The sequence below is a fragment of the Marmota flaviventris genome, chromosome 2 (genome assembly GCF_047511675.1).
Source record: "Marmota flaviventris isolate mMarFla1 chromosome 2, mMarFla1.hap1, whole genome shotgun sequence".
NCBI lineage: Eukaryota > Metazoa > Chordata > Mammalia > Rodentia > Sciuridae > Marmota > Marmota flaviventris.
The window spans coordinates 199,502,126-199,512,047 of NC_092499.1; the positions used below are offsets into that span (position 1 = coordinate 199,502,126).

The following is a 9,922-nucleotide window of genomic DNA, read 5'->3' on the forward strand; positions in this document are numbered from 1 at the left end:
GGTGCCTGGCAAAGAAAGGCATCTGGTGGGTGATTTAGAATTGGTAAAAGGGCTTTTCACCCTGCAGTGGTAGCAAATTGGCTTTGGTGGCCAGATCAGATAAGTTAGGAGGAGAAAGGCAGAACTGTGCTCGGGACACTCTGTTCCAGAGGAAGCTACCCCCGTGAGAAGCAGGAATTAGGAGGGAATAAGCAAAATATGGGGTCATCCCCACCCCTTTTTGGTCCCCTTTCTCTCTAAAAAGGCAGTGCTAGGCTGGGCCACCGCTGGGCGAGAACATGGGCTTCCAGGCTTCTCTCTTACTTCTCCTGGTTCTCACCTGCCAAGAGCTTCAGACTCAGTCAGAAAAAGGTGAGTGTGGAACGTGGGACCTCAGAGTGTCGGGACTAGGACAGAGGCGCAGCTGCACCGAATCCGTTCCTCACCTCACACTTACATGTATGCTGAGCTTGTGTGACGTGCAGCCGCCGTCCTGGGTGCTGGGGTTGAAGCTGGAAGCCAAAGGTCCTGCCTTTGTGGAATTCCTATTCTAGTGGGAGAGAGGCACATAGTACCTATCACACATAATAACATGCTAGGTGATAAGGCGTCACAGGAAAAGTACAGCTGGGAAAGGGGGCTCCAAAGTCTGGGCTCTTGGTGGCCCAGATTTAAAGGTGAGAGATTTGTTGAATCAGCTTTCCTTACAGGTAGGGGCTCCTTTCATTATCCCTCGCCCCCCATCAGCCTGCAGGTGGGGGAGGAGGCAGAGCTGATCCTTTCCCTCCAGGGCTGCTGTCTGAAATGCTATCACAACAAAGGTGGCTGGAGTCCCCGCACACCTGTGCAGCTGGTCTATGCCGGGTTTGATTCTAGGTCCCCCGCTTCCCAGCAGGATGCCAGGACAGGCACTTGATCTCCCTGACCTTAGTTTCTTCATGTAACACTGGAAGTCATAATAGCTGTGTGAAGCGTAAATACAAGGATAAAGCCACTCAGATGGTGACAAGAACATGAAAGGAGAGTACAAAGGAACTTATGACACAGCCCCAGATGCGTTCCTAGTTATTGTTCTCTGAAGACAAATATTTACTGAGAACTAAGAGCCAGGCCCCCGTTAGGCACTAGGACCGCAGAAACAGCCGGATGACATTCCTGGGCTCAAGGGCTTTTTTGGCTAAGAAACCATCTAAGAAATAATCACCGTTTATCAGTGATTTTTATTGGTTATCTCTAACCTCTCAAAAAGCCTCAAGTGTGGATGTTAGAGACCATTTTACAGTGAAAGAAAATGAACGATAGCTCATTGTTCCAAGGTCACCCAGCTAGAAAGTTACTGAGTCAAGTCTAAACCCTGCTCTCAGGTTCAAAACCTACCTTTTCCCCAGGGGCTGTCTGTTCTAGAACTGACCATGAGAGAGACGGAAGCCTGGGAAAGCTTGCTCTAGGAAATCAGATCTTGAAAGGCACCAGGAGATGTGAAGTTCAACTTCTTTTTTTCTTAATATTTATTTTTTTGTTAGACACAATACCTTTATTTTGTTTATTTATTTATTTCTTTATGTGGTGTTGAGGACTGAACCCAGGGCCTCCTGCATGCTAGGGGAGCACTCTACCGCTGAGCCACACACAACCCCAGTCCCCCCTTCCACTGAGCCACAACCCCAGCCCGTGAAGTTCAACTTCTTAACATTACAAACAAACAAATGTACACTTGAGCGGCAGCCTCTAGTATGAGATTGGCCCCAAGTGGTGAAGCGATTTGGAAAAGTCACTTGGCCCCTTGGTGATCACAGTTTTACAGGGTGCGTAAAGTGAAGTTTGAGCTAGAATAAAACCACGTGGGTCGATTGGAAAAAAAATGATGAAGTGTGGGATTTGCACTCCTTCGGGCAACTTCTAAAAATGGAATCTTCAACTTCCGTGGGCTGGAAAGGAGAGGGACGGGGCACAGCTGCCACGCCAGCCTCACTCTTGTGCTCTGGGTCATCTCAACCCCTGACAAAGGGGTTTGGACCAGGGGAAGGGGAAGGCCTGGCCGCCCTCAACTGCTTTCTCTCTGTAGATCCGAGCATATGCAATCTGCCTCTGGAGAAGGGCTCCTGTCGCGCGGGCTTGTACAGATGGTATTACAAAATGGAGGAAAACCAGTGTGAGCCATTTCTCTACGGGGGCTGCGAAGGAAACGACAACAGGTTTAGGGAGAAAATTCTGTGTGAGGAAGCCTGCAAAACCACGTGACTTCCTCACGAGGACACAGCCCGCCACGGAGTCAGGATTGCGCCAGGGCTGTTAGAGGCATTTCAACCCCCCTTCATAATGAGAGATCCGTTCTCCCACCCCCAAATTCATTGTCCCCACGTGTTCCTAAGATCATTTCATCTCTGGGCCTGAAATAATACAAATGTGGACATCACGTTTAAAGTCTCAAGAGTTTCTTTGTAAAACACACACACACACACACACACACACACCGGCACAAAATCTTAGAGAGCCATTCACAGCTTCCTGTGAATCACTGCTTCACCCATTGGAAGATGAAGCTTTGGAAGGGGGAGGGGAGTGAATGTGGAAACCTGGTATTTAAAGGGCTTAAATTAGATAAGGAAAGGGTTTCTGGAGTCTTGTGACACGGATAAAGGAAACACAAACTGGGAAAGGAAGGGAGAGAAGGGAGGGCTTGAAGACATTTGAGACCACTTTTAAATGAAAATGAGTGAATTTGTGTGAAAGCCCCTGTCCACTAGGCCATTCCACACCTTCCTGCCACACGGGAGAGGACTACAAAGCCTGGTCCTAGGGTGCCTTGGTTTGCCTTAAGCAAGGACAATGGCTACTAGTTGGAGGGAGAGGAGAAAAACATGAGGTTCTCTTTTCATTTATTTCGAGAGGAATCAACGAGACCCAAAGATGGGGACACCCCTAATCCCAAAGTGTCCCTTCCCATGCATTGCAAAGCTCTCCCCATCACTCTCTCAGACTCCCCTGACCTCAGGGCTGGAGGGCAGGATGGAAGCAGGCAGGTTCACCTGGGCATCCCCTTCACCTGCCAGGCTCATACAAGGGCTCTCTTCAAGCCCACACGAGCTCTTACCCACTGTCCAAGGAACACTCACCGTCATACAGCCTGCCAGGCACTGTGCTGTGCTCTGTATGAGCAACACATACAGACCTCAGAGTCACTCTGAATATTAGATCTGACCTCCAGTGGCGCCACCTTCTTTCTGTGAGGTCTTGGGTAAGTAACCTCTTGGAGTCCCAGTCTGTAACTTGGGATGGTTATTAATTATTCTGAGGATTCTGAGAAGCCAGGAGACCTCACAAGCCAAGTGTGTTTGGCACATGGCCCATGCTGCTGCTATCACCAGATGCCCAGCTGTGAATGGGAGTGACTTTGGAGGCATTCCATCTCTTCTCTGACCTCTTTTTCTCATTCATCACCTTTGGACGACAATGACCAACCTCACAGGACGGGTGCACGCATTCACCAGGAAAACACTGACATGTGGAGACAAGGCCTGAATCCATGGGTCAGAGCTAAGCCCTCCCCGGACTTCACGCCTGGACGATCTGGTTGCCCCACCTACCCCAACCCAAGTGTCAGGAAACAGGGACAGGATGATAAGAACAGAAGCTATGACACCACCAATGCTGAAAGCAGTCACTTTATTGGCGGGAGAAGGGAGAAGCCATGGTCAGCCCAGGAAGGAGTGCAGAGGCTACCAAGAAGGGAGGGTGGCCATGAGGGGGCCGGATGTGTGTCTAGGCAGAAGCTTCCCCTCCCCACTCCTCAGGCTGGTGGTGGCTGGAGCTGGAGGAAGAGAATCGTAACAATAGCATCAAAAATGACATCCATCACACTGGACAGGAGTAGCAGCCACATAAATCCTGGACCGACTCCTCCCAACCCACCATCCCACTCATACACAGCAAAGCTTCAACTGCTTGCAATTTCCTGAAGGTTCTAGATCCATCTCTTCTGCTTCTGATCATCCCCAGGACGCACCTGGGTATATCCTGTCCTGACTGACCACTGTGGGCTTCCTGAGGGACGGTGGGCATTCACCCCGCTAGGAATCCCTCTACCACCAGGAACTGCCATTGTGGTGTCATTGCACACACTAAGCTGAGATGAGCTGATCAAATAGATCTCAGTTATTCACATTCTAGAAGCAAAACAGTGGTGGCTCAGGGAGGTGAAAAGGCCAGTTACATGTCAGAGCTGAAATTTGAACCTGGGTCTTCCTGCCTGCAAAACCCACCCATGTGGCTGACACCATAGGAGAGCTCTGGGCCCTGGGGAAACTATGGCTACCTCTTAACCACTAAAGAGCACATTTTGAAACAGCAGGACCTGGGGCAGGTCCTCCCTCTCAAGGCTTCAGGTCTCTCCTCTGCGCACTCAATGGGTTTCATCCGTGACCTTCAGGTTCCTTTGCTGAAATTGTGTTCAACCAAAGGGCACTTCCAAGTTCCTCTTGTTCCCTCTGCCTGCGACGGCTGCCCCACTGCACTGCACAGGGCCACCTACCTTTTACTCACCTTTTAGTTGTGGCTCAGGCCACCGCCCCGGGAAGCCTCCCCCCATTGGTCTGCTCCATCTGTCCACTGCCCCCACCCGTCTGTGTGATGTTCCTGTTTCCCACGGCACCAGGAGCTGACTATGGGCACTGGGCATGTCATCCACCCATCCGCCTCAGCTCCTGGGCTTCAAGCTCTGGGGATGGGCAATGGTCACTTTTGTGTCCCAGCACCTGGCATGGCTGGTGACACAGGGCAGGATCACCCAACGGGCCAACTAAGCGTTTGGTTTGTTTCTGCCCCACCTGCCTTCACCACATTCCATCCCAGCCACCTCTCTGCCCTGCCTGCACCCTGATCCAGGGCATCTCTCTCCCTGAAGTCCCGCAGGGATGCTCCTGCCTTAGCATCTACCGCTCCCTGTACCTGATGCTCCCTGGACATCCCCACAGTGTCCTCCCTCTCTTCCCACTTTCTTGGTGAGGCCTTCACATGGGTTTCACTGTGAAGGCCTCACCAAGGCTGTCCCCTGTCTTCCCCTCCCCTGGGCCCTTTCTCCTTGTAACATGCTGCAGAATCTGCTTGCTGACTTACTTGGTTTATCACCCACTGGACTGAAAACCCCACCCGAGAGACATTTTTGTCAATTTGTTCATTCATGGAGCATCCCCAGAGCCCCAGAGTGGTCAGAGCACACGACTCAACCAGTAACTGTGAATGAATTAAAGTAAATAAATAGTCCAACGCGTGAGCTCCAGAGCATGTGCACAGGTCTCCCTCTTCAACCCGCTGAGGGTACCGTCGTCCTTGGATTTCGATGCCTGACCTTGCTCTCTGCCCACCTACCTCAGGGGTCAGGTGTGACACAGGACACCTTTCCGCAGCCATTGCGGCAGCATTTCATGGGGCCAGTACACTGGCTGTCCTCCTGGCACTGGTCCTGGCAGATGCCAAGCTGGGGTAAGTCCACATTGGGGCAGGAACCTGGCTTCTCTGGGTAGAAAAAGGAGTAAGAGGAGGCAGGTCAAAGGGGGGACAGAGAGGTGACAGCCATAGCAGGATCCACCACGGCCCCTCACCCTGACTCATAAACAGCGGAGCTGCCTTGGAATTCTGATTTTGGGGGCCTGAGCCAGGGAATTCACTTGCAATTCCATCCTTCTGCTCCCAGATGCCTTCAGAATCATAAGCCCCCAGTTGAGTCCCTGCTCTGCCGTTTGTGGACTGGGGCCAGAAATCCCTCATGCCTCAGGTGTCAGTGTCACACACCTCAGGGGGTGGTTGCAAACGCAATGGAAGCAAACATACATTGTTTCTCCCCCCAAAGAGCAAACTACTGTGTAATAATAATGAGTAGTTATTAAAATGACTTCACCCCTGCTGTCAGCCAGGCTTTATTCCAAGCACTTGACACATATTAGCTCATTCCATCCTCACAAAATCCCTAAGAGAGGAGGAGAGGCCTGTTAATAGTTCCTCAGGTTGCAGAGGAGGAAAGTGAGGCAGAGAAAGAGCCCTCTGGCTCTTCCTGAAGTGCCCCAGGGATGCTCCTGCTTTCCTACCCACTCTGTTAAGCTTCTCTCCCTAACAGAGAAGGTTAAGTTGTCTAAGGTCACACAGGACTGAGGCAAGATTTGAACCGCAGGAAATCTAGCTCCAGAATGTGTGTGCCAGCCCCCTGCGCACCTGCTGCTAAAACCAGCACCTGGCATGGCTGGTGACACAGTGCAGGATCACCCAATGGGCTGAGCACACGAGAAGAGGACACTCAACCTTCTCTTCACTCACTTCCACTGACTCACTGCCAATCAAAATCACTCAGCACCGTGGCCCTCCATACTTAATGCACAGATAAAACCACACATCCTTACACACATGCACACTAGAGCAAACACTGCGGAGATGTGCTGTGTGCTCTCTATGGAAACCTGTTATCTCCTTTAATCTTCACATGAACCATTCCATTTCCATTGTAGGGGATATTCCTTTTTTTCTTTCTCCTTTCTTTTTCTTTTATTTATTTATTTATTTGGTAAAAGGAATTAAACTCAGAGGCACTTTACCACTGAACCACACCCCCAGCCTATATATATATATATATATATATATATACACACACACACACACACACATTTTTTTTTCTTTTGAGTCAGAGTCTTGCTAAATCGCTTAGGGTCTTGCTAAGTTGCTATGGCTGGCCTCGAACTGGCAATCCTCCTACCACAGCCTCCCAAGTCACTGGGATTATAGGCATGGGCCATCACACCCAGCCATAGGGGATATTTCTAACCCTATTTATATCATGCATGAGAAAAACGTGGCATAGAGAGGTGCCACCCAGCAGCACCCTGCTGCTCAGGAGTAAACTAAGACCTGAGCCCAGCCTTCTATAATACACACACACACACACACACACACACACACACACCACTCTACTTCTGGGTCAGGGAGAAGGAAGCCAGGATCAGCCAAATGTAAAATTAGGCCCAAAACTTGTTGATTAGCTGCAGGGGACCTCAAGCCTGGTTGACAGAGTCCTGACTCCCTTACAAAGAAACCCATTCCCTTGAAAAGGGCAGAAGCTCTCAATAACAGGTGGCCCTGGGACTAAAAGGGTATAAACAGGGAAGAGCTCTGTTAAGTACACAGAATGTCCCCGCATCAATGGGACACTTCGAGGTCCACTTCATTTAGCCCTCATATCAATCCCACTGTGCAAACAAGAAAGCAGAAGCTCAGAGATAAAGCACCTTGCTCAAGATCACACACCTGGAAAGGCCAGGGCTGGGATTCCAGCCTCCGGGCTCCTCCCCGGCCCAGGCAGCTCTCTGGCCTGTGCCTCGTTATCCACCCAACAACACCTCTTGCCCCTCCACCTGGCTCTGCCTCTGACCTCCTCTCCCAGTCCTCATGTCTTCTGGTCCTCCCTCTCAGGTCCACACTACAGGTCTCCACACCGAGATGCTGCCCCCTAGTGGGCAAGCCCGCCTCCACCTCCCACTGCCCTCCTCACAGGGTCCAGGGTCTCCCAATTCCCAGCTTCGGCTGGCATTTTGATGGGGAAATAACCAAGAGGAAAAATCGCAGAGGCTGTATCCTGGGTAAAGACCAGTAATTACAGTACCTGGGTCTCCCACGTCGCCCTCCCACGCGCGCCCCTTCCCCCCAGATGGTATCCCTGCTTTTCGTGTTTTTCCCTTTGGGAAATGAGAAGCCCGGATTCCATGCCAAGGCCACATCTCGCCCTGATCAGAGTTCACAGCCTGGTGCAGAGGGTAGCGCCCCAGCGAGCACCCCGACGGAGCACCTCGGCACCCTTTCTGGGTACTTCGGATGGAAGAGAGAGATAAATTTAAAGATTAAGAAGGAGGATAAGGTGCCCAGGGAGAGGTCCTGGCATTCTTCAAACCTCTCGGCTAGTAAATAGCAAACACAAAAAATAAAAAATAAATTTTAGAAACTTGAACTGTCAGCCACGGGATGGCAATGCGACCTTAGGCAGGACCGTGGCTCCCTCCGCGGCTCGCGTCTACAGGTCAAGATGTGGGCTCCTCTAATCTGGGAAGTTTTAGAGGGAGGAACCTGCGAGTCTCGCCGGCCCGGGCTGCTAGCCCTCTTCCCCAGGGTTGGGAGGCCCAGGGGAGGGCAGCTGAGAGCCGGCGCCCGGGCCTCCCGCCCAGCTCGGAGGCCGCCCGGGATTCCCGCAGGCCCCTGCCGGCTGGGAAGGAAGCGCAGCGGGTCCCCAGGCTGCTCGGAACAACGTCCCGCTGCGCGTTCCCGGAAGCCGTCATGCACCCGAGAACCAAATGCAGCCAGGGCGAGGGGACCGCCCTCGCCCTCCGCCTGGCTTCGGCGACGCTTTGTCGCCCGCCGCCCACGCGGGGAGGACGGCGGGGACGCATCTGCTTCACCCGCCTGGACCTTCCCGGGTCCCCGGGTGCAGGGGCGCCCTCCTTCCCAGAACGCGGTGCTCCGCCTCCCGCATCCTCCGCGGCCCCGCCCGTCCCCGCCGGGTCGCCGCGGGGTCACCGTTGGGAATGGAGCACACGCTGCCGCAGCCGGCCTGGCAGCACTTGCGGTAGTCGGCGCAGTCGCTGTCCGAGAGGCACTCCTTGGTGCAGTTCACGTCCGCCGGCAGCTGCGGGCACACGCCCGCCCTCTCCCCCGCGCCTGCGGACGGGCGAGGGCAGGAGGAGGGTCAGTCGGGGGCCCCAGTCCCAGAGGATGCCCGCTTCCTACTCTAAGGACCCCCAAATCTCAGTTCCTTGGCCTTCTCACTTTCCGGCCCTGGGGACCCTCTAAAAGCTCCTAGAGGCCCACACCACCCCAGGGGTTCCCGAACCCTGGGAGTACAGGAGGTCCCCAGGCGTGGTTTCAGATCCTCAAATCTCAGTCCTCAGGGGACTGCACGCCTGAGCGCCTGGGAGCCTCCTGCGTCTAGACGGCTCCCCGCTCCAGGGCAGCCCCGTCTCCGCCCTCAGCACCCGCCCCGCCCCTCCAAATTTTAGCCCCTGGTAGTCTCACCACCTCCAGGACCTTGGCTCCACACCCCGAGCTCCAAGGGTCACTAGCTTTAGGCCCCAGAGATCACCAAATCTTAGTTTTCATGGGTGTCCCCACTTCCGCCCCAAGAATCCCCACTTCCCCAGCCCCCAGGGAGGCTACACCTCTGCCTGACTCCGTCTTGCGCAGGTGGCTCGGCCCTTTGGGCACCCGGCCTTTCCCCGCCCCACTCACCTGTAGCCGGAGGGAGGCCCAGCAGCAGCAGTCCAAGGAGGAGGGCGGCGGCCAGCGCGCAGAGGCGAGGGACAGGCATCGTGCTGCGCCGGGGCGGGGTGCAGGTGCAGCGGCAGCCGGGTGGGGGGATTTAACCGCGCGCGCGGGGGGCGTGGGGCAGGGGCGGGGCCGAGCTAAGGGGTGCGGTGGGGGCCTAAGAGCCCAATGGGCACAGCGGGAGCACTGCCACCTCATGCCATTTCACAATCCCCCGGGATCAGGTGTCACTCTTGGCCCCGGTGGGAACCAGGAACCTAAGCAGCTTCCAGGCCAGGAGCAGCTCGACCAGCTGCAGCCGGACCCTTGTCCACTCCCCCCTCCTTTCCTCCCTCCTGGGGCCTGAGGGCAGGGTAGGGCCGCGGGAAGCCAGCGCAGTCCAAGCCCAGGGCTCCACTGGAGTCCTCCTGGAATGTCCAAGGCTGAGGGTTGGAGGGGGAAAGAGCAAGGCCACAGGGAGGCAAGAGACCTTGAGGATTAAGTGATTGGACTTGGGGTCAGATCCCTGTTTAAGGATTGGTGGTGGAGGGCTGGGTGGTACAGGCTGTAGAAATGGCGCCTGTCGGTGATAAATGAACCCATCTGACAAGGAACATGCCCGCGGAGGTGGAAGACTGTTAGCAGTTCCCAGCCATACTGGGTGCATTTC

General features: G+C 54.2%; 2 protein-coding genes across 2 annotated transcripts; one reads left to right on the forward strand and one right to left on the reverse strand.

Moving 5' to 3' along the window:
- The first annotated feature begins 278 nt into the window (after positions 1–278).
- Positions 279–2,220, forward strand: Spint3 (serine peptidase inhibitor, Kunitz type 3). Its single transcript, XM_027954172.2, has 2 exons — positions 279–351; positions 2,045–2,220. The coding sequence occupies exons 1-2, from the start codon at positions 279–281 to the stop codon at positions 2,218–2,220; spliced, it is 249 nt and encodes an 82-aa protein (XP_027809973.1).
- Positions 2,221–3,628: 1,408 nt separating this feature from the next.
- Positions 3,629–9,319, reverse strand: Wfdc2 (WAP four-disulfide core domain 2). Its single transcript, XM_027954369.1, has 4 exons — positions 9,238–9,319; positions 8,530–8,670; positions 5,347–5,493; positions 3,629–3,790 (listed from the first exon to the last, which is right to left on the reverse strand). Exons 1-3 carry the CDS (start codon positions 9,314–9,316, stop codon positions 5,348–5,350), a joined length of 366 nt encoding a protein of 121 aa, XP_027810170.1. The 5' UTR covers positions 9,317–9,319; the 3' UTR covers positions 3,629–3,790; position 5,347.
- Between the last annotated feature and the right edge of the window lie 603 nt (positions 9,320–9,922).